Raw genomic sequence first — 26,819 nt, forward strand, 5'->3', positions numbered from 1 at the left:
TTTCTACTCCATTAGTTATGAAGGGAAAATATCAACACAATTTTCTTGCTCAGTGATTTGTCCACTGGAGCATTCATGATGATACAAGTAACAGTGCATAGATATTACAAAATTAAACCCCTATTACTGTACTTCTTGAAAAGTGATGTTGCTCTGCAAATTATTCAAATGACATCTGAAAAGAAGTTGCATATAAATCCTATAGAAAAGTTGATATACATTATTACCATAAAAACAAACAATTCTACAACATAAGTTATTAATAGAACATGTTTATAATATAAACTTTTTGCAAAAACCTATAGCAACAGCTAAAAAGAATATGTTTTAAGTAATTGTGCATTTAAGTAGACTGTTATAACTTATAATGTTTCAAAATGCTCCAGAGCACACTGCCTTACAGATGACCATGGGTCTCTGTATTTATTAAACTGAATCATCTGACAATGAAACTCAGTTAAGGCTCTTGGCATTGGTGTGACTTCTTCCCACTCAGACCTGTTGCTATGGTAGACTTGTACTTCATCTGTAATTTCATCTGGAGCATAGTCACCACCTAGTATGTAAATTTTATCTTCTATTCCAACTGCTCCTGCATTAAAGCCAGCACATTCAAAAGATCCTTCCCCTTTCCAAACACAAGTTTCTGGACAAAAACTATAAACCTTGTAGGTGGAAAGATCACATATATACAACGTGCAGTTCACTGGAATAGCTTTGATTAAAGTTGCATGAAAAAACTGCCCAAACTCTGCTACAAGCTCAGACCATTGATCAGTCATAGCATTATACTTAAAGAAACAATCCAGAGATGGATTAAAGGCATCCGTAATCTCTACTTCAGCACCAAGGACATAAATTATATTTTGACATGCACTTGCTTCTGGATAGTATATGCCTCTTGGTAACGGGCTTACAGATTTCCATTCTTTGGAGAGAGGATTGTAAGATTCCACATCCAAAAGACTTCTGATGTCCTGAGCTCCTTTAGTCTTTCCACCTATTATAAATAACTGATTTAGGGTCATGACAGATGTGTGCATAGTCCTTGGTTTTTTCATTGTTGACACTATGGAGAAATCATTGCTGACTGGGCAGTAGCACCAAGTTTGATCAGTGGCATCATGAAAGGGTTCAGCAATATGAAGTCTAACAGTCCTACAGCAGTTCCCTTTGCACCCACCAGTTATAAATATTTTTTCTCCATAACTAGATAAACTTGACCCTGGCAGATCAATGATTTGTGTGTGGGGCAGTTCTTTCCATTTATCAGTTTTGATATTATAGCAAAATGTATGTCTGTTTTCCCCATTTTCTTCAGTCTTGTGAACAAATATATATTTTTCTGTTGTTGAAGGACGAGCATCTGGAAATAGTCCACTGGAGTTTTGTACACTTTTAATTGCATCATTGATTATTCCTAAGCAGTCAGAGCTCTGAAGCAAATATTCTTCAGAATGCAACAAGTCCTTCAGTGTCTTTTCAGGTAACTGATGTAATCTCACTTTTTTAATCAAGTGATGGAGATGCTTCTGTCTTTTTTCTATATTATGTTTGGTCCACTGTAGGACAGCTTTCAACACAGATTCTTCCTCAGGGACATACAGCTCATCTGCTTCAATACATTTTTGCAATATCTCAAAATTCATCTCCAAGAAATCACTAGATTTGAGCAGCAAGGAAAAGCAGTGCTGTGCAAACTCTAGTGCATGATCAAACAAATGAGCAGAACCATAACTTTCTGATATAGACAACAACTGTAAACAGTTCCCAAGATCAACACTTTCTATTAGAAATTCACTGCAAGCCTTGGAGAGGTGTGAAACTTGAAGAAATGATGACAACTGGAAGAACATTTCCACATTATCATTTGTTATCTCAGTTCTTCCTGTATAGGCATAATCGAGAAAAGCCTTCACTGCCTTGGGTGATAAATTACTAATAGTAACATTCCCATCATCTCTTTCTTTCATGTTAACCTCAAACATGGCTCTGCAAGTAAAATACAGGAGACATATACACAAATTAAATAACATTATAGATCTAGCAAACAGAAGACAAGAAAACACTATACTGAGAGGGAGAAAAAAAAATCTAGATCAGTGGTTCTTAACCCGGAGTACACATACCCCTGGGAGTACGCAGAGGTCTTCCAGGGGGTACATCAACTCATCTAGATATTTGCCTGGTTTTACAACAGGCTACAAAGAAAAGCACTAGTGAAGTCAGTACAAACTAAAATTTCATACAATTACATGTTTTTTCCCCTCTATATACTATACTCTGAAATGTAAGTACAATGTTTATATTCCAATTTATTTATTTTATAATTATATAGTAAAAATGAGAAAGAAGCAATTTTAGTAATAGTGTGGCTGTGACACTTTTATATTTTTGTCTGATTAAGTAAGCAAGTAGTTTAAGTCAGGTGAAACTTGGGGGTTCACAAGACAAATCAGATTCCTGAAAGGGATACAGTAGTTTGGAAAGGCTGAGAACCACTGATCTAGATGGCGCAATAAAATAATACAGCAGATAAGCTGAGTGGGGCTAAAATATGAAGGCCTCAAAGGTCAAGACAAGAAGCATATGTTAGATATGGTGGAAAAGAGGAGCCAATGGAGGAACAGAGAAGGGTGACCTGATCAAAGGAATTGGCCTGGAAAATGATCTTGGTAGCAGTATTTTTAATAGATTTATGGCGGGGGAAGGAAAAGACTGCAGCTGTCAAGGCCAGAGAGGAGGAGCCAAGACATGAGATGGTAAGAGCCAAGATGAGTTTTGACAGTGTGGACAGAGAGGAAAGGATCAACAGTTTAAATATTACGTTGGATGAAGCAGGATTCAGGCAAAGCCTTGATGGTGGGTTGAAAGAGAGGGCTAATATCCAGGTTACAGGCCTAAGCAACTGAGCAGATAGTGGTATTCTCCACAGTTATAACAAAGGGTTGGGGATGGCGGAAAAAATCAGGAGCTTAGCTCTGGCCTTGTGGAATTTAAGTTGACATCCACAAAAAGATGCCAGAAAACAAGGCTGAGATGCAGGATTGGGTGGAGGGAATTAAACCTGGTAACAGAAAGGTAGATTCTGAGTCAGTGTAAAGGTGGTAGTTAAAGCCATGAGCAGATATCACCAATCAATAGGGTATAGGAGAGAAAAAATGACGGGACCAAGGGCAAAGCCTTGTGGAACCCCTCCTCTCATATCATCCCATTATACATTATCCTAAAAGATTTAAATGTAAAATGTCACTGCGACAGGTGGGGCTGTTCCAGAACCCACACACTGATATACCCAGGAGCAAATACAATCCCAAAATAAGCTTGTATCCCAGAAGCCCTTCTCTTCTGGGATACAAGCACACTCCCATGGTAAATGTTCTTAGGCTGAGTTTCTGATTGGCAGTCTTCTTCTGTAATAAGAACACTCTTTCCCCCATTCTGGTCCCTGACTTCATGACTCGTTTATAAACCAACTGTGTCTGGTTGTCTGACAGTTCCAGAATCTAAACAACTTCCTGCCTAGCTCCTGTATTCTGCCAAACAATGGAGAGGGAGAGATTTTTTGAATACGATTCTTGTGTGGTCCCAGTGTCCGGTGTCCCCTAGAGAGGGAAGTTAGTATGCACCCAGTCACATTTATTATCATAATAAGATCACAGCTCCTGTATGGAACCCTCCATACATGCACACTTATTGTCACCAAGAGCATGTCTACACAGTAAGCCTCCCAGCCTGGGTCCCATGGTCAAAATATGTGTGTAGACAGTACTTTAAAGTGACATCTGGAGCTCAGAAGCCTACACCCTTCCCTAGGCTTCAGAGACCAAGCCGCAACATTTATGCAGCTATTTTTAGTGAAGTAGCATGAGCCTGAGTCTGTTGACACGAGCTAGGAGGCTCGCTGCTGTGGGCTGTGTAGACATACCCCAAGAGGTTAAGTTCCAAGAAAAAGCAAGTAAGGGTTGAAGCACTCTGTGGCACATCTTTGAAGTGAAGACAGCATGCAACTAGTAATTACATCTCCTTTAGACTTTTTATAAGCCATTTCCATTCCATCATGCTATGTTCTTTCATACTTGGGACCAAATTCAGCTCTGGTATGAAAGTGTGCAACTCCATATATTTCAAGTACTCCTACTTATGTCAAAGCTGAATTTGGCTCATGGTATTCTGCAATATTTAAAAATGGCATTCTGCAAATTGTACTGTAACTTGTTTTGATTATATTTGGATTACTCAATACATACTAGCTAGCATGGATTAGTGAGATGCTAAGGTGGGGAGCCTAGGATCAGTGAAGTTTGCATACTAATAACTGCTGGTGAAAAGACAATTCTGGTGACATCACATTTCCTGTAGACCAACAAAGAACCATAGAAATGTAGAGCAGGAACGTATCTCAAGAGTCATCTAGTTCAGAGATTCTCAAACTGGGGGGCAGGCCCCTCTGGGGGGGAGGCGTGAGAAGCTTTGGGGGGAAAAACTTACTGAGCATATTTTACTCACAGCAATGAATAACTAGCAGAGCTGATTGCTCCAGACATATCAGGCCCTCAGATGGCGCTGTGCATTTGACTCTAGATGACGCTGTGCATTTTGATGGATATCTTTTAAGCTTGCATAGCATTATACAAAGTCATTGCCATCTGTATGTTAATCCATTTGCTATGCATGGTGTGCACATTTCATTGTAAGCAGCGAATACAGTTGCAGTTTTGCTCTTTTTACAATGGATCGTTGGCTCTGTTTGAATCAATGCCTTATTGTTTTTAATATTTAGAGAGAGTTGCCTATTGATTTTTTTGTATTGGTATATGTACTTGTGTGGTGGGAGGGTGTGTGTGTAAACTACTACAGACACAAAGGGAGGTGTGATCAAATACGCATGAGAACCACTGATCTAGTCTATTCCTCTTTGCTGAGGCAGGACCAAGTATACCTAGACACGTTTATCTAACATGTTCTTAAAAATTTCCAGTGAGGGGGATTCCACAACCTCCCATGAGAACCTGTTCCAGTGCTTAATTATCCTTATAATCAGAAAGATTTTCCTAATATCTAACCCTAATCTCCCTTGCTGCAGATTAAATTGATAACATTGTCCTACCTTTAATGGACATGGAGAACAGTATAAACAAGTCATTGTCTATATGAAATTTTAGTTTATATTGACTTCACTAGTGCTTTTTTATGTAGCCTATTGTAAAACTAGGCAAATATCTAGATTAGTTGATGTACCCCCTGGAGGACCTCTGCGTACCCAGCATGCAGACCTCTGCATACCCAGCATGCAGAGCTGCCTGGTCATGCCTCCGCCTAGCAGCTGAGTGAGGGGGATGTTGCCGCTTCCAGGAGCCACCCAGGTAAGCACCACCCAGAGCCTGCCTCACCCTGTCCCATGCCTCAACTTCCTGTCCCCTCCCACACCCAAACTCTGCTGCTGGGCGGAGGGCAGGGGGGTGGTGTGCGGGGACCCGAGACTGCCCCAGCAACGGCCAGAGCGACTGCCGCAGGGGCTGCCTGAGCTGCCCCTGAGCCAGGTGCACCGGCCGCTGCAGAAGTCACTGAAGTCATGGAATCTGGGACTTTTGTGACCTCCGTGACAAACTCACAGCCTTTCTTATCACCCTATTATATTCTAGGTGCTTACAAACGGCTTAATAATTTGTTCTAGTATCTTTCCAGCAACTGAAGTCTGACTGGTATGCAATTCCCCAGGTCTTCTTTGTTCCCCTTTTTAAAGATAGGTACTATGTTTGCCCTGCTCCAGTCTTCTGGGACTCACCCATCCTTGAAGAAAATCACTAATGGTCCTGAGATTGCTTCAGCTAGTTCCTTAAATACCCCAGGTGAATGTCATCGGGCCCAGCCAACTTGAATACATATAGCTTATCTAAATATTTTTAAACTTATTCTTTCCGTATTCTGGCTTATGTTCTTTCTTCCTTGTTAATATTAATTGTGTTAAGCATTTGGTCAAAATTTACCTTTTTAGTGATGACTGAAGCAAAATAGCATTAAACACCTCAGTTTGTGCTGTCCATTATTAGCTCTCCTTTCCCACTAAGTAGTGGACCTACACTTTGCCATGTCAACCGCCTGCCCCACCTAGGTTCTAAATGAAACCATGAAAAACTAAGATATTTAGTGTTGCTCCTTTCTATCCAGGTCTACAATACAAACTCACATCGGTATAACAATGTTGCTCAGGGGTGTGAAAAATCCACACCCCTAAGCAACACAGTTAAACCAACCTAACCCCTGATCAAGTACCAGAGGGGCAGACGTGTTAGTCTGGATCTGTAAAAGCAGCAAAGAGTCCTCTGGCACCTTATGGACTAACAGACGTATTGGAGCATGAGCTTTCGTGGGTGAATACCCACTTCGTCGGATTCAAGGTGAATACCCACTTCATCAGATGCATCCGACAAAGTGGGTATTCACCCATGAAAGCTCATGCTCCAATACGTCTGTTAGTCTATAAGGTGCCACAGGACCAGGGCCGGCTCCAGACCCCAGCGCGCGCTTGGGGCGGCATTTTGCCGGGAGGGCGGCAGGCTGGTCTGGCGGACCACCCGCAGGCATGACTGTGGAGGGTCCGCTGGTCCCACAGCTCCGGTGGACCTCCCGCAGAAATGCCTGCAGAGGGTCTGCTGGTCCCGCGGCTCCGGTGGAGCATCCGCAGGCGTGCCTGCGGGAGGTCCACCAGAGCCGCGGGACCAGCGGACCCTCCGCAGGCACGTCTGCAAGAGGTCCCCTGGAGCCGCGGGACTGGCGACCGCCAGAGCGCCCCCCGCGGCGTGCCGCCCTGCTTAGGGCGGCGGAATTCCTAGAGCCGCCCCTGCACAGGACTCTTTACTGCTAACCCCTGATGTAGACAGTGCTCTATGGATGGGAGAGTTTCTCTTGTCCCAATAGCTACTGCCTCTCGTGGACACGGATTAACTACACTGATGAGAGAAACTCTTCCATTGGCACATTAGCATCTTCACTGAAGCGCTGCAGCATTTTAAGTGTAAAACTGCCCAACGGCTTCTACTGCTGAGAGGAGGTAGGATAGTTTCAGTCAGTCACTGCTCCTGTAAGCAACTCTGCTGTAAGAGTGAAGAGGATCCAACTAGTGGAGAGAATAGAAAGAAACATCCCCTCTCTTATCACTCCTCCCTTCTTCAACAGTAGTTCTTGAGAAACATTACTTCCTTTGTGCAGAATTCAGTATAGCTGAGGGAAAGAAAAATATCTTGAACATCAACCTTATTTTTGCTGAAGGGGAAGAATGACCCATAGCTCCTTCAGTTCTCATTCTCTCCCCATCTTTACTTATTCCCATCACTAGCTTGAATTTAGAGCAGTGCAGGGGTAGCTATCTTAAGAACTGCTGCAGAAAGAGGCAGGAAGTAGGGTTATGGAGGCAGCCTTTCTAAAGGTCTCCTGCTACACTTAGTGTGACCAGCCAGTTCCTCTTCAATCCTGTAGGAGCTGAAATGAGAATTTGTTTTCAGTTAAAGGAGCAAGTGGAGAAACTGGCAGGAGGGACAATCAGCAGTAAGTATCCCAGGGCTTGAGTTTATGCCATGGCAAGGCCGGGCAGCAATGTTACTCCTCTTTTGATCTCTGGGAAACGTAATCTCACTTGTACTAGTTTTGCTTTTCATAACAACAGAAATACTGAAATTTTCTGCCTCAGTGAACAGTAAATCGAGAAATCTTTCAGTGTAGATTTGCAGGTTTGTGCTTTACTGAAGCACAGGTTAGCCAGGGTCTTTTGGCAATGAAGATCATCCATATTATAACGGAAAGGACTACATCCTATACATAGATAAGTGTTAGATATTCATTAATTAATTTATGGCTCCAAGTACCACAGGGAAGGCCACAAATTTGAGACTGGATTTTGCGTTTAGGGATTTTTGTTTTTTCAGTCATTCTTATGGCATTTATAGTTTCATTCATAGATCATAAGGCCAGAAGGGACCACTGTGATTATCTCATATGACCCCCTGCATAACATGGGCCACAGGACCTTCCTGAATAAATTCCTATTTGAACTAGTGCATATCTTTTAGTAAAACATCCAATCTTGATTTTAAATTTGCCAGTGACATATAATTGAACACAACCCTTGGTAAGCTGTTCCAGTGGCAAATTACCCTAATAGTTAAAAAAACGGAACCTTATTTTCAGTCTGAGAGTATCTACTTTCAACTTCCAGCCATTGGATTTTGTTATAGCTTTGTCTGCCAGATTGATGAGCCCATTATAAAAATTTTGTTCCCCACGTACATACATAAAGTCACCCCTTAATCATCAGTCTACTGTCTACTTATCTGAGAAAGCCCTTGTGAAGTTTATTCCATAATGTTATGGAAAAACGTATTATAATAATAAATATATTCATGCTCTACTTGTGGGCATTCTACAATAAGAATGTATGAGGTATAGGGTTTGGCCCTCCCCACATTAAGTCAAACCATATTTCGTGTTGTGGACATTCAAATACAGATACAGAAGACATGCACAGTCTTCCCAGTGCACAATATTTAATTAGGATTCTACATTTACATTTTAGAATGCAGACTACCGTATGCACCTCAGACAAAGGGTCAGTCCATTTTTTGGTAATATGCATGACTGGATCTGAGTTTAATATGAATGATTACTCTGCTCAAAATGCTGAGGATAGATTTGTCACTTTGATTTATCTTAATTTCTGTGGTTATATTTTCCCACCAAGAATTTAAAGATATCCACTCTCTTCAAAATTACATTAGAAGTAGGCTTACCTGAAAAAGTCACTGCATGCTGCTAATACACAACGATGACAGGGGATTATTTCATCTTTTACAAGTATATTAAAGTCAAAAAAGATATTATTTTCTCTGAAACTTTGCAGTACATTTAGAATTTGCTGAGCATGATCTTCAGCTACTAAGGAGTTGATTTTCTTTTCAGGAACAGAAATTCCACTGTTGATTGTCCACGGTTGATTGTTCATCCTGTTGATGTCCATGGTTTCTTCAATATATTCCTAAAACTGAAATGGAAAAATAAGTCACTGATTTTATAATGTTATTTCAAAAACAACTTAATGCCACAAAAAAATTCTGAATGAAAGATTTAGTACGTAAATAATGTGCATCACTGCTAAGATTTGTCCATTAATGAACCTTTTCACTGGGTTTAGATTGAATCTAATAATTTTACTCCAGAGTTGATACATATTTCATTAAATGAATCAGGCAAGATTTCCTACATGATTTTCCTTTGTATTAGTTTATAAAGTTGGAATTTTTTCATTTCTATGGCAAATGAAAATGACACCGTATAGTCCAGATCATGACTATCTGTGCACTCATAGAGTGGAATAAGGTGGTAAAAAGAGCCCCTTACAACCCTGCATTTGCTAGGCTTATCATGCAGGTGGGTGCAGTGAGCAGCTGAACCTAAGCTACTTAATCCCCTCCTGCACATGCAGAGGCAGGGAGTGGAAGAAAACTTATTTTCCACCCTACCCTCATGTGCTAACCAGACCCTGTTAAAATCATCTTGGGTTTTGACACTGTTCTTTCCACTCAGCCCTGAGAAAATTCAAGCAATCTTCATGGCTATTCAAAAAATTTTATGTCATAAGGTAATAGCTATACTCAGTGTTATGCCTGCAGAAATATACTAGGAAGGATATTCCAGATTGTTATTGCCATTAAAAAAAACCACAAACAGGCCTTGCTCTATCCTGAAACAAACTTTTGATTTAAAGAAAACAATTCAGAATGAAAAAGCTCCCTCTTCACCTCTCTGCTCTACAGATTTTGGAGAATCTCCTGCATATCCCAATCAAGAAATAATTCCTGAAGTTCACAGTGCAGAGGAGACATTAATTTTATGAACTATTGCTATCATCCAGAGTCTTTGCCAAATTGATTGTCACTTTGATCTCCAAAGTAAGGTCGGAAGCTACACTGGAAGCTTACATCAGCATGGCTATGTCTCTTGGGGATGTGAAAAATTCACATCCATGAGAGAAGTAGTTATGCTGACCTAACTCCCCAGTGTAGACAGCGTTAGGTTGACAGAAGAATTCCTCCTTTCAGAGAGGCAGTTTAACTACAGCAATGGGAGACTCCTTCTTGTCACTGTAGTGAGTGTCTAAACTGACGCTCTATGACAGCGCAGCTGCAGCGATGCCACTGTAGCATTTTAGGTGTAGACATAGCCTAAAAGATGAAGGAATACAGATACACAACTACCTGAATGACTAAGGTCTGATCTACACACCAAGTTGCACAGGTTTAATCACAGACATGTTTTTAAACCAATTTAGTTAAACTGGTGAAACTTTGGCCTGGTCTACACAGGCGGTGTGGGGGACAGGGGGATCGATCTAAGTTACGTGAATAACATAGCTGAAGTTGATGTACTTAGATCTACTTACCGCGGTGTCTTCACTACGGTGAGTCGACTTCTGCCGCTCCCCTGTCAACTCTACCTGCGCCTCTTGCCAAGCTGGAGTACAGGAGTCGACGGGAGAGTGCTCGGGAATCGATCTATCGCGTCTAGACTAGACGCGATAAATCCCGATCCCTGCTGGATCGATTGCTGCCTGCTGATCCGGCCGGTAGTGAAGACATACGCTTTGTGTGTGGACTTGCTCAGTCTATTTAAATTGGGTTCATATTGGTTTAGCCTGCAACTGTAAAATTTAGAGTTGCAAGCTAAACAGCTATCAGCAGTTTTAAATTAATTTAACTTAAATCAGTGCAACCTCTGTGTAGACAAGTTCTTACTGGTGAAAGCCCTAACGTTCAAGCACAGTGCCCTTAACACAGCCTGGGCTTGATTCTTGTGGCAATAAGACCATTTTACCCCACTCTGGCAGTGTAAATGGTTAAATTATATTTATACCTACTTTAAGGCCTCTTTATGCTGCCAGAGAAGTGCAAGGTGGCCTTAGCGTAAGGGTATGTCTACACTACAGTGGCACAACTGCTGTGCTGCTATGGTATAGATGCTTCCTATATCAATGGAAGGGCTTTTTCCATAGATGTAGGTAATCCATCTTTCCAAGAGGCAGAACATTTCTTTCATCAATCTAGCTGCATCTACAGTGGGGACTAGGTGTACCCGAGGCCTAAATGAGAATCAGACCTCCTGCTTGAAGCTTAATGCTATACATTTTTTCCTCCAAGATTCTGCAGGAGACTTCCACAATGTTGACTGAAAATGACAACAGATAATAGCCCACCTGAATTGCCACAATGGAATAAAATTTTCCAGACTAAACCTGGAACCCACAACAAATCTGAATATTTTGAGTGCAAGGGCTTATCCATCAAGGTCATATATCCAAGCTAAGCCACGCAGCAGTCTTCTCAACAGAAGATATCTGCCTCAGAAGAGGAGGAGTTGGACCAATCTATATTTTTATGTACAGTCAGTCAGGTGGCTCCAACCACAAATAGATCTCTGTGGCTCCTGGAACAGAAGAGATCCACTGATCTGCTCCCAGCATTGTCACCCTTGCACTTGGAAGAAGGCATCTTCTCCTTTCCTTGGTCAGACAATCTCATGTATGCATTCCTTTCCATTCTAAGCCTGGCTTACTAGGAATATATAGAAGAACAAGACCACTATTTATTCTGATAACTCAGAGACCCCAATGTCCACAAGCCATAGAGGCACTTTTTGTATGCTTGGGCTCTGGATACCCAGATTGTTAGAGTCTGAGATTGACAGCCTGCCACCTGAAAGACTAAATCTTCAGGGATGCAGGTATTTCAGTGAAATGATAGACTTCCCACTCAAATGTAGAAAACCATGCAAGCAAATTTGGACTTGTTTAGCCTGGTATAAAATACATCTCTGAGGTTGCCTGGTTATGTTCCTTAAAAGCAAGTGTAGCATTCTTTTTGACAAAGAACTTTATCAAAGTTCTTTCAGAGTTCAGGCATTCATATTAGGATCCTTTCTCCCTCTGCATAAAGGAAATAGCCTCCTATTACACCCACATACTTTAAGGCAGACTCTCAGCTACTGTTTTTTTTCACCAATAGGTAAAATATAATGGAGAATACCACTGTAACCAGCTGCAAGGAAAGGGAATATCCACTCAAACTAGTAGTATCTTTTCTACTAACAAAAGGTAAAAGAAAATGTTTAACTGCACCAATCTGTGTTCACTTATCAAAGATCAGAGGAAAAAATGGAATTCAAATACAGTTTTACAAGCAATGATTAAGCCACCATTTCAGCTCTTATAACAGCGGCAGGCAACCTGAGGCCCATCAGAGTAATCTGATTGCAGGCCATGAGACATTTTGCTGACTTTGACCGTCCACAGGCACGGTCCCCCTCAGCTCCCAGTGACCGGGGTTCACCGTTCCCGGCCAAAGGGAGCTGCAGGAAACAGTGGGCCACAGGTTGCCCACCACTGTCTTAGAAGTAACCTTTTTTTTGCTGACACTCAAGTGCTCTTTTCTAAGCGGAATCACAACAGCCACAAGAGTCAGTGGTTTGGGAGATCTTTGTGAAAGAAACTTTATTTTCTATATTTCATTACATCACTTTGCAGACAATCACTCAGATGTTCTCCTGATTTTATAAATACGAGGAACACAATTCTACTTAAATCATTTTATTTCTTTATGCTTTTTCTGTGTGCAAGCCAAAATACTCATTTGAATATCAACTTCATATCCTGGATAGGGAAAGGCTTTTAGATTTTAATTAACAAAACTTGAATATGATGAAAGACAGACACTCAGACTTATACAGGAGTCAGAAAAAGGTTGAAAGGCATCTAAGACAACCATCTCCAGATAGATCACAATGGAAATACATCAAAGTTACAATTCCTCCATCAAGCCTCCTGCTAAGAGCAATGTGATCCATTCCACAAGGTCTACTACAACAGTGGAAATAAACAGAACTTTAGAATAAATTTTTTGGGGAAAGAAAATGTTTCTTATTCTGTTTGTACAGTGCCTAGTACAATAGGGCCTTGATTTTAGTTGAGCCATCCTAGGCACTTCCATAATACAAACAAACAATCTGTAACTCACTGTTGTCTTTCACAGATACAGCTTTCAAAGGCTGGGCTCTTTAGGGTAGGTCTACATTACTATTAGACACCTGCAGCTTTCCCGTGCCAGCTGACTCAGGTTCATCGGACTCAGGCTAAGGGTGTTTAATTGTGGTGTAGAGTAGACATTTCAGGCTCAGGCTGCAGTCTGAGCTCTGGGAGCCTCCCATCTCACAGGGTCCTAGAGCCTAGGCTCCAGTTTAAGCCCGAACGTCTGCACCGCAATTAAACAGCCCCTTAACCCCAGCTCTGTGAGCCTGAGTCAGGTGGCATGGGACAGCCATGGGTATCTAACTGTAGTGTAGACAGACCCTTAGACTGCCTTTACCCTATAATATACTACAAACAAACAACTCCGAAAGAACCATCTTTTCCTTTACCCCAGAGAATATTCTCTTTCCTGGTTGGTGAAAAAAAAAATCACTTTACTGCTTGAGAGTTCCCAGCAGCTGTCTGCTCCACACAGGTGGATATCTTCACTAAGAGAAACAAAATTTATTCGCAAAGACACTTCCTCTGTCACTGAGCCTTCCACCAATCTGGGGGACCCTTCCTACCAGATATTAGTTTAATAAAAATATATTCTTAAATGCTGATTGTGGCAGTCTTTACCCCATATTCATCATAGTGGTATGATTATAATGTAATTATAACATAATTATGATGCACCTTCTACATAATATGTCATGTGAGGTGTCATTGGAAAAGTTATGATTTGCTGACTACGATTATCCTATTTGTGTGCGTGTATAATTTTCATATCAGGAATTATGAATATTGGTGATGTATCTGTATTTCAAATGTGGTTACACCTGGGTGACACCCACTAGGCAAGATGCTTTTAGTCTAGACAGCTGATTGTGAAGGACCTATTCAAGGTAATGAGCCATTAAGGGAAACAATAGACCATAGGAGAAGCTTATCCCCCACCTGGTGAGCCTTCCTGGGAACACTTCAGACAGTCTATGGATAACAGCTGCTATGACTCAGCAAAGCATGTGACCAGATCATAGGACACTGAATTCTATTTTCATATCTGTATTTTTCTACAAACTGGGCTGGGAACTTAGCTTGGAGGTAAGGGTTCCCACATATGGAAAGACTATAAAAGGGCGTGACATCATCTCCTGACCTCATTCGCCATGCAAGAGAACACTGGAAACACCTGAGGAACAATAACTGAACTGGGGGGAGTGCTGGTCCCAGGCTAAAGGCATTTCTAGCCTCTGAATGGGAACTTAGTGGTCTGCTTGTATCATCATTCAGGGTGTTATTGCTAATTCAAATCCTATCTGTCTAGTATATTAGGCTTTGTTTGCATTTTTGTTTAATTTCCTAGGCTTTGATCTGTTTGTTATAACTTGATTACCTGTTCTGTTCATTCCCTCTGGGGCACCTGGCGTTGGCTACTGTCGGAAGACAGGATACTGGGTTAGATGGACCTTTGGTCTGACTCAGTATGGCCGTTCTTATGTTATCTCCTATAATCACTTAAAATCTATCTTTCTGTAGTTAATAAACTTGTTTTATATTAATCGGTGTGTTTTAAGTGAAGTGGTTGGGAAAATCTCAACTTGGTAAACAAAGGCTGTTGCACATCTTCCCCACATGAGGGGGGGGGAGGGCAAATGAATTACTAAGATTGCAGCATACAGATCTCTGTGCAGTGCAAGTTAGTATAATTCTAGGTTTATACTCCGGTAGGGATTCAAAGCTGGGGAGCTGGGAAGTTGGGTAGTGGCCTCCAGTTTGTCCATGAGTAGCTTAGGTAAAGTACTCAGATAACTCAGCTGGGTACGTGGTGCCACCTATTGTAGTGTGGGTGATAACAAGGACTAGAGAGGCTGGCTAGGTCACCAGCAGAGCAGTGTGAGAAAGGCCAACCCAGTTGAATAGTTAGGGGGCACAGCGGTTCCAACGGCTCCCAGACTTCACCAACTTACAGTTTTCTATATCTTAGGGGAAAAGAGATGCCACCAAAGAAACCAGAAATCTGCTGGGAATTTAGAGAAATATCTACACTTTATGTAGGATGGGGAGAATTTTAATTTTCTCTTCTTCTTGGTCCTCCTATTTTAATACCAAATATCATTGCAAAGTACAACGAAGGTTATTTAAACATATTTATTATCTTATTAAAGCATAACTGCCTTTGCTGCTGCTAGAGGTAGTTTTATAGAAACCCGTAAGTCGCTCTATGGGACTGTAACACTTTAAAATCTGATACTAAAAACAGACTATTACTACAATTTTACAGGATATTTCTCTAAACTAAAAATATTAAGTCATTTTTTCAAAATGTAAGTTTTTTAGATTTCCTTGTTTTGTGCCAAATATTAAAAATTGCTTTACCTTGGTGTGAGCTCAGTTACTTATATGTAAAAAATAGCAAACGTCCCCCATCATCTCTTCATAAATAACTTAACTTTACAGGCAATTAATATTCTGTCAATCATTTTTTTCAGGTAACAAAACATATATTGGTGACATTCTGAGATATTTGAATTCACAAAATGGCATTTATCAATATTACATGTTAGATTTAGTATTAGACAGAAGGGAAACAGACACGCTTTAAAGCTTTTGGATATTTAGAACTGCCTGAAGAAAACAGCATGGTACCAGTATGAAGCACTGAAATTGCATTGATTCCTGGTGGTGTTGCAGAGATGGAAGATTTCCTCTCTGCAAGTAATGATCATTAATTGCATATCCTAACATGATTATATTAATCCAATGGGACCAACCTCCCTCCCTGCCCCGCAAGTTAGACGTGTTTGCAGAGGGATTAGATTTGCTCATACAGCTAAACTTTCTCAAATTTAGATGTTTTAGGGTTCCAGGGGGAGGAGTTATGCAGCAAGTCCAAAATCTAGGAATTAAGAGTATAAATATAATTTCACAAGGAAGTTCCTTTGTGGAATTACACCATTAGTTTTGGACTTCTGCTATGGGGAAAAAAAAAATCTTCTCAAGGAGGGAAACTTACTGTTTTTAATGGGTTTTGTAGTCTTGCCCGACTTCATTTGATTTAAATATGGAAATATATTAAAGGACGTATATAAATTCACTATCTTTTTATAGTATTTTGTGCTCATTTTATGTGCAAAATGCAATTTACATGAAGTGTAAGTTTTCCAATGGATTTTCTTTAGTAAAAAAGTAAGTCCATAATTAGAGAGACAAGATAGGTGAGATAGTGTCTTTTATTGAATCAATTTCTGATGGTGAGACTGACAAGCTGTCGAGCTACACAGAGGTCTTCTTTAGGTCTGTGAAAGGTACTGAGGCCTTGTCTACATTACAGTTTTGTCAACAAAAGTTATGCCAATGATCAAGAAGTGCTAAAATTACATCACTTGTGCATGTTCACATTACGCTCCTTCTGTCAGCCAAACAAGTCCACGCTTGGTGCTCTAGCATTGACAGTGAGAGCAGTGCACTATGGATAGCTATCCCACTGTGCTACTTGCCACCTTCTGCAGCTAGGAGTTATGGGAAAGTAGAATGGATCGCAGCGCATCATGGGTGCAGGCTCAACGTCCCAGGATGCAGTTCTTTCAATTCCAGCATTCCATGAGATTCTGACTGCTTTTTGTGACATTTTTCAATGGCCCCCATTTACTGTTCACCTGCCACCGCTATATGAAAGGATGGATCCCACACTACTCTCTACTGTTGTAGTCATTGTGTATAATCATATTGCAGATGGTCATGCGGTATATCATGAGCTCTCAATCTGAACAGGAATCAGAGCTGCCTAACTTGCTATGTGCCATGGAAAGAAACACCAGATTACTTCTGGCATTCATGGAGCAGCTGAACACAGTGGACTGTGTCGCTTTTGGGCTTAGGAAACAAGCACTGACTGCTGAGATCGCATTGTTATGGATGATGAGCAGTAGCTGCAGAACTTTTGGATGTGGAAAGACACCTTCCTGGAACTGTGTTCGGAGCTCGCCCCAGCACTTTGGCATGAGGACACCAAAATGAGAGCTGCCCTCTCAATGGAGAAGTGCATGGTGATCAAGGCGTGGAAGCTGGCAACTCCAGACTGCTACTGGTTGGTCAGTTTGGAATCGGTAAGTCCACTGTTGGGACAGCATTAACCCAAGTGTGCAAGGGCATTAATTGCATCCTGCTACGAAGGACCGTGACTCTTGTCAATGTGCATGAAATAGTGGATGGCTTTGCTGCAATGGGATTCCCTAAATGCGGAGGGGTGATCCACGGCATGCATATTCCAATTTTGGGCCTGGACCATCTTGCGGCGGAGTACATCAATAGAAAGGGGTACTTCTCTATAGTATTGCAGGTGCTTGTGGTTCACCGTGGGCATTTGACATTAAAGCAGGGTGGTCCGGGAAGATGCATGATGCACACATTTTCAAGAACACTGGCCTGTACAGAAAGCGGCAAGCAGGGACTTTCTTTCCAAACCAGAAGATTCCAGTGGGAGATGTTGAAATTCCCATAGTGCTCCTAAGAGACCCAGCATATCTCTTACTCTCCTGGCTGCTGTCAAGGTTTCCCATGCCATAAGTGCTTCAACAATGGGTTGAGCAGATGTAGGATGTGTCTTTGGCCGATCAAGTGTGCTGGCACTGCCTTTATGGCAGGTTAGACCTAAAAGAGGAAAACATTCCCATGGTCATAGCAGTCTGCTGTGTGCTCCATAATATTTGTGAGACTAAGGGTGAAAAATTTCCCCTGGGATGAAGAATGGAGGCAGATCACTTGGCTTCTGAATTTGAACAGCCAGATACCAGGGCTATGAGGGGCATACGGGGAGGGGGGGGGCAATTCAAATTCGGGGGGCTTTGAGGCAACATGCTGACAATGAGCATCAGTAAAGTGCCTTTCTACAGCACTCTGCCATGCTTTGTTAACTTGCCACCTTGCATGAAAATTTTGATGATTCCTAACCATGATCTGTAGTCAGCAAATGATCAAATTGCCACTGTGTATTAATTCCAGCCACAACCCACTGTGTGAGGGAGACAAAGACTGGTTATCTTTCAGAAAAGGGAGATAATCGTGAAGGGCAGTGTAGCCAGCTATCATTTTGGAAGCTGTCGAAAAAGTGGAGTGAAAGGGGTACCGAGACGGGCAGGGTGATTGCAAGGAATGTGTAGAAGTAGTTTGGGGAGGGCATGGAAAGCAGTTCTAGATCAGCTGCAGGGAGGACAAACACGCATCTCTTCAGCCTGGAGAGTGATTAGGGACTTCAACATCTCTGTTTGCGCCTCCATTACTTTTATCATCTGCTCCTGGCCCTTTAGAATGTGCTCCTCACTCTCCTTTCTCTCCTGCCTTTGTATTTTAAATTTCTCCTTGAGAGTCTCTCTCCATTCCCTGCGTTCTCTTTTTTTGCTCTCTCAGGATTGGAGTGCCTCTCGGAACATGTCCTCTTTGCTTTGCCTTGGTCGCTTTTTTATCTGGCAGAGGTGCTCCGCTGGTGTGTAGGGGGTTCCTTTGAAGACCACATCTGCAGAAGCACAAGAAACAATATACAGAAGCCTGATTGTTGGTTCATGAAGGGCATTGAATCATTATAGTAAAATATACTTCTTGTAACATATCAATCACTTTCTCACTGTCCCTTGGTAAGCACACATCTCAGCGAACACCCAAAACAGCATTCAAAATAGGGCAAATGGTCTAGGTGTTTTTTTAAGTGGATCAGTGCAGGCAATTAGGGACAATATTGTAAACTCTACCACCATTTTCCACAGGTGGGGGGTCATTGAAGCGGATATTTCACTCCTGAGGGTGAGCAAGGATGCATCTACTATATGTATGTGGCTTCAGATACGGTGCCCTGTGCTGCTCACCTGTGTGCTGCTTTGGTCTGTGTAAAGTGGTGGGGGAAAATTCCCTGCTCTGCCAAGGAACCTTTGGAAGAAGATTGGCGAGTACCACCAGGAAATTTTCCTAGAGATCTCTCTGGAGGATTCCAGTGAAATCTTGGTTTTAACAGTGCACTAACACACTGTTCCACTACACTTCTTATCTGCAGAAGAGAATGTGGAGCACCCTCAAACACAGCCAGTTATGCACATTTGTATTCCTTCACCCACTTCTACAACATACAGAGCAAAGTACAGCTCCACCTCACATAACCGAGCAGCATCAACTCAAAAAGATCACTTACCAGGGCTCTCCTCTTCTGCATCACATGCGCCAGAGATGGACTGTTGAGGCTGGCTAGGCCCCTCCGGAGTGGAAAAGAGGTCCTGACTCACCATGCCACCGGACGACCCTGCCGGGTGCTCTACATTGTCCTCCAACTTGACTTTGTGCTAGGTCCACTATCCACCCGCCCCCAACCCTGCCAAAGTATCCACGGGGCTCTTGGCAGTGAAGGTGGCGTCCAGCTCCTTATAGAAGAGGCAGGTCTTTAGCCCAGCACCAGAATGATGGTTTGCCCCCCTTGCCTTCTGGTATGCCTACCTCAGCTCCTTTATCTTCGAACGACGCTGCACCACATCCTGTTCGTAGTCCTTATCCAACAAATCACAAAAAATCTGTCTGTAGGTATCTAAGTTCCTATGGCTGGAGTGGAACTAGGGGTGCACAGCCTCCTCTCCCCACAGTGTCAGCAGATCAAACAACTCAGCTGTACTCCAAGACGGAGAGTGTTTGCTGCGTTGAGAGACCATGGTCAAGATGCAATATGAGCACTCCACACCGAGCAAACAGAAAGTGGGCAGATGCCTGTATATCTAGATGCACAGCAGCAGATTTCAAACTACTGTCCAGAGCAGTTAGGATGGGCATTGTGGGACACCTCTTGGAAGCTATTAACAGCAGCAAAACCAAGCACAGCAACTACACCAACACTTTGTCAATCTAACTTTGCTGCAAAATGCTCCATGCCTCTCAGGTGGTTTTATTTTGTCAGCAAAGCATGAGAGTTTTGCCGGTGGGAGGAGCATTGTAGTGTGTACCTCTCCAATGTTTTGTCAACAAAAGCTGCCTTTTGCACGGTGTAGTGTAGCCAAGGTCTTAGGCTATGTCTACACTGTGTACCTTACAACAGCATGGATGTACTGTGATGATGAGGTTCTGGCGGGACCCAACTGAGAGTGCCAATTCAGGACAAATCACTTAAAACAGGGCAGTTACAGCCCAAGGCTGGGGTTTTTCCACCTCTAAGGCAAACCAAACCAGCCAGCCAAAGAGGACTTTGGTCTCACCCCACTGGCTAACCACAATGCTCAAACCACTGGGGGGAGGGATGGCTCAGTTGTTTGAGCATTGGCCTGCTAAACCCAGGGTTGTGAGTTCAATCCTTGAGGGGGCCACTTAGGGATCTGGGGCAAAAATTGGTCCTGCTAGTGAAGGCAGGGGGCTGGACTCAATGACCTTTTGATATCCCTTCCAGTTCTAGGAGATTGGTATATCTCCAATTAAATTTAAAAAAAAAATTAAAAGTCACACAAGCAATCCCCTTAGACACTCCAGTTTCCCAGTATCACCACCAGTGCCACTCGTCTTGGGGATGAATGGTTATGAAAACCAACACCCCAATAAAAGAAAAAGGTTCTCTTGATCCCAAAGAATCAAGCCCCAGACCCAGGTCAATATACAAATCAGATCTTACCCACAAATCACACTGTTGCCAATCCTTTAGAATCTAAAATCTAAAGGTTTATTCATAAAAGGAAAAAGATAAAGATGAGAGCTAGAATTGGCTAAATGGAATCAATTACATACAGTAATGGCAAAGTTCTTAGTTCAGGCTTGTAGCAGTGATGGAATAAACTGCAGGTTCAAATCCAGTCTCTGGAGTATATCCCCCGCTGCGATGGGTCATTCAGTCCTTTGTTCAGAGCTTCAGTTTGTAGCAAAGTTCCTCCAGAGGTAAGAAGCAGGATTGAAGACCAGATGGAGATGAGGCATCAGCCTTTTATAGTCTTTCCCAGGTGTAAGAACACCTCTTTGTTCTTACTGTGGAAAATTACAACAAAATGGAATCTGGAGTCACAGGGGCAAGTTCCTGCATACTTTGCCGAGTACAAGGCGTATCTGCCTTCTCTCAATGGGTCAATTGTATAGCCGATGGTCCTTAATGGGCCATCAACCAGGCTAGGCAGAGCTAACACCAACTTGTCTGGGGTGTCACCCAGAAGCATAGCACAAGTTTGAAATACAGACAGGCTACAACCAATATTCATAACTTCAACTACAAAATGATACATACATATAGACAGCATAATCATAACCAGCAACCCATAACCTGGTCTTAGACACCTTATATGAGGTGCCACTACAGGACCTTGGTTGCAACCATGTTCTGTATGGTCCCAGCTTATATCAATAACGTCACATGTACCACTGCAGCTGTGTCACTGTAAAGCAAGCAATGTAGCCGCTCTTCATTGCCAGAGAGCTCTCCTGACAACAAAATAAAACCACCCTGAACGAGGGGTGGTAGCTTTGTCGCAGGGAGAGCATCTTCTGCCAACGAAGCCCTGTGCACACAAGTACTTTTTGTTGTTAAATCTTTTGTTGTTTGGGGGAGTGTTTTTTCATACTTCTGAGCAACAAAAGTTTTAGTGCAGTGAACAAAAGTGCAGTGAAGACATACCCTTATATCTCTGCCAGAGATCTTGAGTGGGGAAAAAATGATCATGAGAAATGAAACAGACTTGCATCTACAGAGATAGATTGTGAAGGCCAGAGTTGAAACACACCATGTTGTCAATGGACTTCAGTTTCTGAAGCTGTCTTTCTGGACCCTATCAGAAGTATTACCGTATTTTCCGGCATATAAGACGACTGGGCGTATAAGGCGACCCCCTAATTTTCCACTTAAAACATAGGTTTTGGCCTATACTCGCCGTATAAGACTACCCCCCCTTCCGAGGCTGAAGGACCCACCACCGAAGACCCGGTAGGGAACCGTCCAGTGAGTACACCCCCCACCCACGTCCTACCCCCCCTCAGAAACCACAACCCATAACCCCCCCTGCCCTGCTCCTTGTCCCCTGACCACTCCTTCCCAAGACCCCCAACCCTAACTCCCCCCCAGGACCCCACCCCCTGCCAAACTTGCCCCGCTCCCTGTCCCCTGACTGCCCCGACTCCATCCACCACCATCCCAACAGACCCCAGGAATTCCCACGCGGCGCCTACCCAACCCCCCCTTCCCCATCCCCTGTCTGCCCCCCCAGATCCTCTGCCCGATCCAACCCCTCCTCCCCCGCCCCAGTCCCAGCCCTGGCCCTGGCCTCTTACCCCTGCCGGGGGCCAGGGTCGGAGCCGCAGCCACGGGGCCCGACTCCCCGGGCCCGGCCGACACCGGAGCCGGGAACCGCGGGGCCCGGCTCCCCGAGCCCGGCCGACACCGGCGCCGGAGCGCGGGCCCGGCTCCCGGGCCCGGCCGACACCGGGCGCCGGAGCGCGGGGCCGGCTCCCGGGCCCGGCCGACACGGGACGGTGCCACAGCCGCGGGCCCGGCTCCCGGGCCCGGCCGACACCAGAGCCGGGCGCCAGAGCGCGGGCCGGCTCCCGGCCCGGCCGACACCAGAGCAGCGCCGGCGCGGGCCGACACGGGCAGCGCGCGCCCCGCCTCCCCACACGCCCGGCTTACCTGCCCACTCCTTTTTTCAGGCTTCCCGCGAACATTTGATTCGCGGGACGCCGGGGAAGGGGAGGAGAAGGAGGGCGGAGCGTTCAGGGGAGCGGTGTCATCTATTAAGCCTGCTCGGATTGGCTGAGTCAGAGAGGCAGGCTATTACAACCTTTGCCAATCCGAGCAGGCTTTGTATGCATTAATGGCATACACCAGAGAGACGCCTCCCAGGATTGGCTCAGCTGAAGCCTGTTTATACCCGGCGTATAAGACGACCCCCGATTTTTGGGGGTTGTTTTTTAGTTTAAAAAGTCGTCTTATACGCCGGAAAATACGGTAAATTCATTCCTTTTAAACAAAGAAACATGATCTTGAGAAAACAGAAAAGGTGCAATCATTCAGCATCCATTTTCACAGGTACCTCCCTCCCACAAGTCTAATGCCGGCACTGGGCTTGATGAATGCTGCTTTTCTGCTCCCTCAGAAGGACGGATCCTGCAATAGCAACCACTCGGGGGAGGAAGCAGCTCTGGGATTATCCATCAGTAAGGTTAAGATTCTGTCATGGGTATTTTTAGTAGAAGTCAGGGACAGGTCGCAAGCAATAAACAAAAATTCACAGAAGCCCATGATCCGTCCCTGACTTTTACTAAAAATACCCAGGGCAGGGGACAAACAGAGCAGCGCTGGGGTTTGCAGCTGCTCCAGCCCCACTGCTGCTCCTCCTGGCCCCCAGTCAGCTGTTCAGTGGCCCTGGGCTGACCATTGGTAAGATGTTTGGTGGTCAGGGCTGACTGCTAGTCAGCTCTTCTGGTGGCCACTGCTCCAGCAGCACCGGGGCTGACAGCTGCTCCAGCCCTGCCACAGAAGTAGTCCCGGAAAGTCCCAGAATCAGTGACTTCCATGACAGAATCATATTCTTATTCATCAGGAAAAACTAGTGGAGTGAAGCATTACAAGGGTGAGATGGTGTGGGTGAGTGGGAGGGACTCTCTAGACTTGCACAAAAGTGGGGTGCAAGGGTGCAGTGGGCAGACTAGAGACCGACATCCCCGACACTTGTTGTGGTTGTGCCTCTCCCTGCCCCATATTACAACAGCACTGTGTCTCGTCCCCTCTCCCCTGTCCGTTTGGTGCCCAACCCTGGGGACAGCTATAGAGAAGGGCAGGGCTTGCACACCTGGCCATGCATCCATGCTTGAGGACAGTGTGGGAGGCACTGGGGGATTTTCTAGGCACTGGGTATTCCGGGGGGAATTCTGAACAACTGCGCATGCGCAGAATGTATGACCCCTACAGATTTCTTTGAGTCCCCACAGAAAAATGGCTTTCTAACAGGGAAGCAAAGGGAAACCACAAGAGCGGTCATACAACCCTCCCAAGCAGTATGTTTCAGGTACCCAGGGCAGCTAGCAGAGAGATAAATCACTGTGGGGCAAGGGGTGGGACTGGGAAAGACCTGGCTGGTGGCTCCTCCCCTGCGCTGGGCTCAGCTGCTAGTCCCAGCAGGGCTGGGAAGGATGGGACTTTCTCTTCCCCGATGGCATCCAGGGCCGGGTCACACCCACCGCCCGATTTCTCCCCTGGCTGCAGGAAGCTGTGCAAACTGCCCCCTCTCTCCCATGCTTCCTGCACCCATCGCTCCTCAGTTGCAGGGGAAGGTATCACTGTAGGGACAGCTGCTCCCCCATCCGCCAAACCCCCATATATCCAGACCCCCTCATACCCAGACCCTCCCATTAAGTCTCGCCCCCACACTCAGAACCCCCCCCCTTGTCGAGTTCTACTCCCCCAGCACCTGGATCACCCCAATGAGCCATCCGCACCCAGTTCCCACCTCACCATGCCCCAAACAGTTGCACCTGGATTCCCACCCCACCAAACCCCACTTCCCCAGCACCTGGACCCCCCACTCTGCCCCCCACACCCAGAACCCCCGCCGAGCTCTATCCCACCCAGACCCCCCAGCTGAGCCCCACCCACCTTCACCTGGACCTACTGCAGAGTCCCACCACAGTTGTACCCAGAACCCCACAACAAGCCTCTGTACATCTGGTTCCTCTGGGTCGCCCATACCCAGATTGCCCCACACACCCATACCCAGATTGCCCCACACAGAACCCTCTCAACCCACACCTGGATCCCCCCACTCTAAGATCCTGCCTGCCCACACCTGGTGCGCCTGGCACAGAGGGGGACAGGCTCTGTCCTTGTGTTGTGTCAGGGTTGGGTGCAGCCTCACTGCTGAGTGCATGTCCCCAGGAGCTGCACAGTGATCTCCCATCTCCCTGCAGCCAGTGGCCTGTGCTCCCCAATGCCATGCTGGAGCCACCACATTTATTTGCCGAATAAAATATGCAGATTTGTTCAGAATTTTAAATTGTTTGGCGCAGAATGCCCCCAGGAGTAACTGGGCAGGACTAGTAGTGACTACAGGGCAGACAGCCTGCAGGGGGCGCTGCAGAGTCCCGGTCCTAGGAGTGCCTCTTCCCCCCCACGCCCCCGCTTTCGCTGCCCTTAACTCACTGAGCAGATACTGGCAGAGCTGGCTTCAGCCGTTGCCACTGCGCATGTTCGGACAGCTCGCGCATGCTCAGTAACAACGCGGCGCTCATTCTGAAGGGAGGCAAATTTTGACACTACGGGCAGGCGGATGCTGACCGGGCCTTACCACAGGAGCCAACCCGCTGGATGGGGTGACCCCCAGCACCCACCCGCGGCGGCTGACCTTTCAGAGACCCATTGCCTCGTCTTCGCGCCTCCTTCTCAATAACGCGCAGACACCCACCTGCAGCCAAGAGCAGCAACGGTGCGGCCCGTCTTGCCGACCCGCTATGCTGCCGCTGCACGCTGATTGGCTCAGCCGGCTGCCAGTCCCTCCAGCCCTGTGCTCGGAGCGGCTTCTCGCGTTCTCCTCGGAAGTAACCCCGCCCTCTGATAACCGTTGCTGGGCTCCTCCTCGCCCGCCCCGTCACCTAGCAGCCGCCGTCCCTGCTAGGCTGGTGATTGGTTCGTCGTCCCGTCACTTACACTCTTGCCGACCGGGGGTGTGTTCTGGGACAGGGAGGTGGGCGCGCCGGGCGCTCTTCCCAGGGGCGGGAACGCGCACGGCCCCGAGTCGCACGGGAGCGCGCTTCGTTGTCTGTAGGTTGGTCCATGTGCCGGGTGAGGGCGGGACTAAGACGTCCAGCCACTGACCCTGTCGCCCCCCCCCTCCCGCAGGGCCCCTGCCCCCTTCAGTCAGGGGGGCTGGGGCGGTGGCCGCTGTGCGGCTCCCCGAGGGGGGCGCTGGGTTCCCCCGGCGCGTGCGGCGCCCCCCGGCAGCGCCCCGTGACAGTCCCCTAGTGGCCAGGCGCGCTCCCGGGCCCGCCCGCGGGTTCGCGAGAGCTGGGGCGCCCCGCCATTCCGTATGGGCAGCGCGCGCTGGGCCTTCCCCTGCGCCGCCTGGGCCCCGCGCCGGGACGAGTGGCTGCTGGCCGCGCGCCTGGTGCAGCCCGAGGAGAAGGACCGCGTCCGCCAGTTCGTCTTTGCCCGGGATGCCAAGGCCGCCATGGTAGAGGAGGCGGCTGCGCCTGATGGCGGTGGCGCGGGGGGAGGGAGCCGCGTGGGGAAAGGGAGTCACCGGGGCAGGAGGCAGCGCGGGTGATTGATTTAACGCAGCGCCAGTTGCTGACCCTAGTGTTTATTGTGAGCCGTGCACGCGCACGGTGCTTTGCCTGTGTAAAATAGAAGGTCCCTGCCCCCCTCTGCTGGCAGATACGGCAAAGCCTGCCTTGTCCACCGGCTGAACCTGCGGCAGGCCAGCCAGAGTGTCCCGCTGCCAGCACGCCACGCCATGCCCTCTGCTGGCTTTCTGGGAGGAGTTCCAAGGGTTCCTGTTAATTTATAAAGCTGGAAGGGTGTGTCCATACTGGCATTGCATTTAGGAACGAGCCTCCCGACTCAGGTCCATAGACTTGCAGTATTAGCACCCCCCTCCCTGGGTTTGAGAGACCCAGACTTAACCTGAAGGCAACCCATACACATCTGTTTTTCAGCTTTCTAATACAAGGGTTGTGAGGCTTGTTCCTAAATGTAGTGTCAGTATGGACATACCCTTCAAGTCTCAGTCCCAGGTGCAGCATACACATAACTGCCTTAGGTTCTTCATCCTGGGAT

At 45.8% G+C, this 26,819-nt stretch overlaps 2 protein-coding genes across 12 annotated transcripts in view; one reads left to right on the forward strand and one right to left on the reverse strand.

The window, feature by feature from the left end:
• The window catches only part of KBTBD3 (kelch repeat and BTB domain containing 3), a 28,858-nt gene extending 3,270 nt beyond the window's left edge, over positions 1–25,588 (reverse strand). The window contains exons 1-4 of one of the 4 annotated variants that reach the window (XM_039541470.1): positions 25,450–25,588; positions 20,801–21,034; positions 8,787–9,037; positions 499–1,992 (exon numbers count right to left, since the gene is read on the reverse strand). In XM_039541470.1, the coding sequence (XP_039397404.1) occupies positions 499–1,992; positions 8,787–9,013 (1,721 nt within the window). In that variant the 5' untranslated portion in view covers positions 9,014–9,037; positions 20,801–21,034; positions 25,450–25,588. Of the gene's footprint in view, positions 1–256; positions 1,993–8,786; positions 9,038–20,800; positions 21,035–25,449 lie in introns of those variants that run through there. The other 3 variants (XM_039541451.1, XM_039541460.1, XM_039541481.1) reach the window with 3 other exon arrangements.
• The window catches only part of AASDHPPT (aminoadipate-semialdehyde dehydrogenase-phosphopantetheinyl transferase), a 62,117-nt gene continuing 60,758 nt past the window's right edge, over positions 25,461–26,819 (forward strand). For 6 of the 8 annotated variants that reach the window (XR_005599364.1, XM_039541491.1, XM_039541500.1 and 3 more), the window contains exon 1: positions 25,461–25,708. Coding sequence is in view for 7 of the 8 variants with exons in the window: in XM_039541491.1 (XP_039397425.1) it covers positions 25,496–25,708 (213 nt within the window). In the remaining variant the exon portion in view is untranslated. Of the gene's footprint in view, positions 25,709–26,033; positions 26,215–26,481; positions 26,533–26,819 lie in introns of those variants that run through there. The other 2 variants (XM_039541498.1, XM_039541508.1) reach the window with 2 other exon arrangements.

This window comes from Mauremys reevesii, linkage group 1 (genome assembly GCF_016161935.1).
Source record: "Mauremys reevesii isolate NIE-2019 linkage group 1, ASM1616193v1, whole genome shotgun sequence".
Classification (NCBI taxonomy): Eukaryota; Metazoa; Chordata; order Testudines; family Geoemydidae; genus Mauremys; species Mauremys reevesii.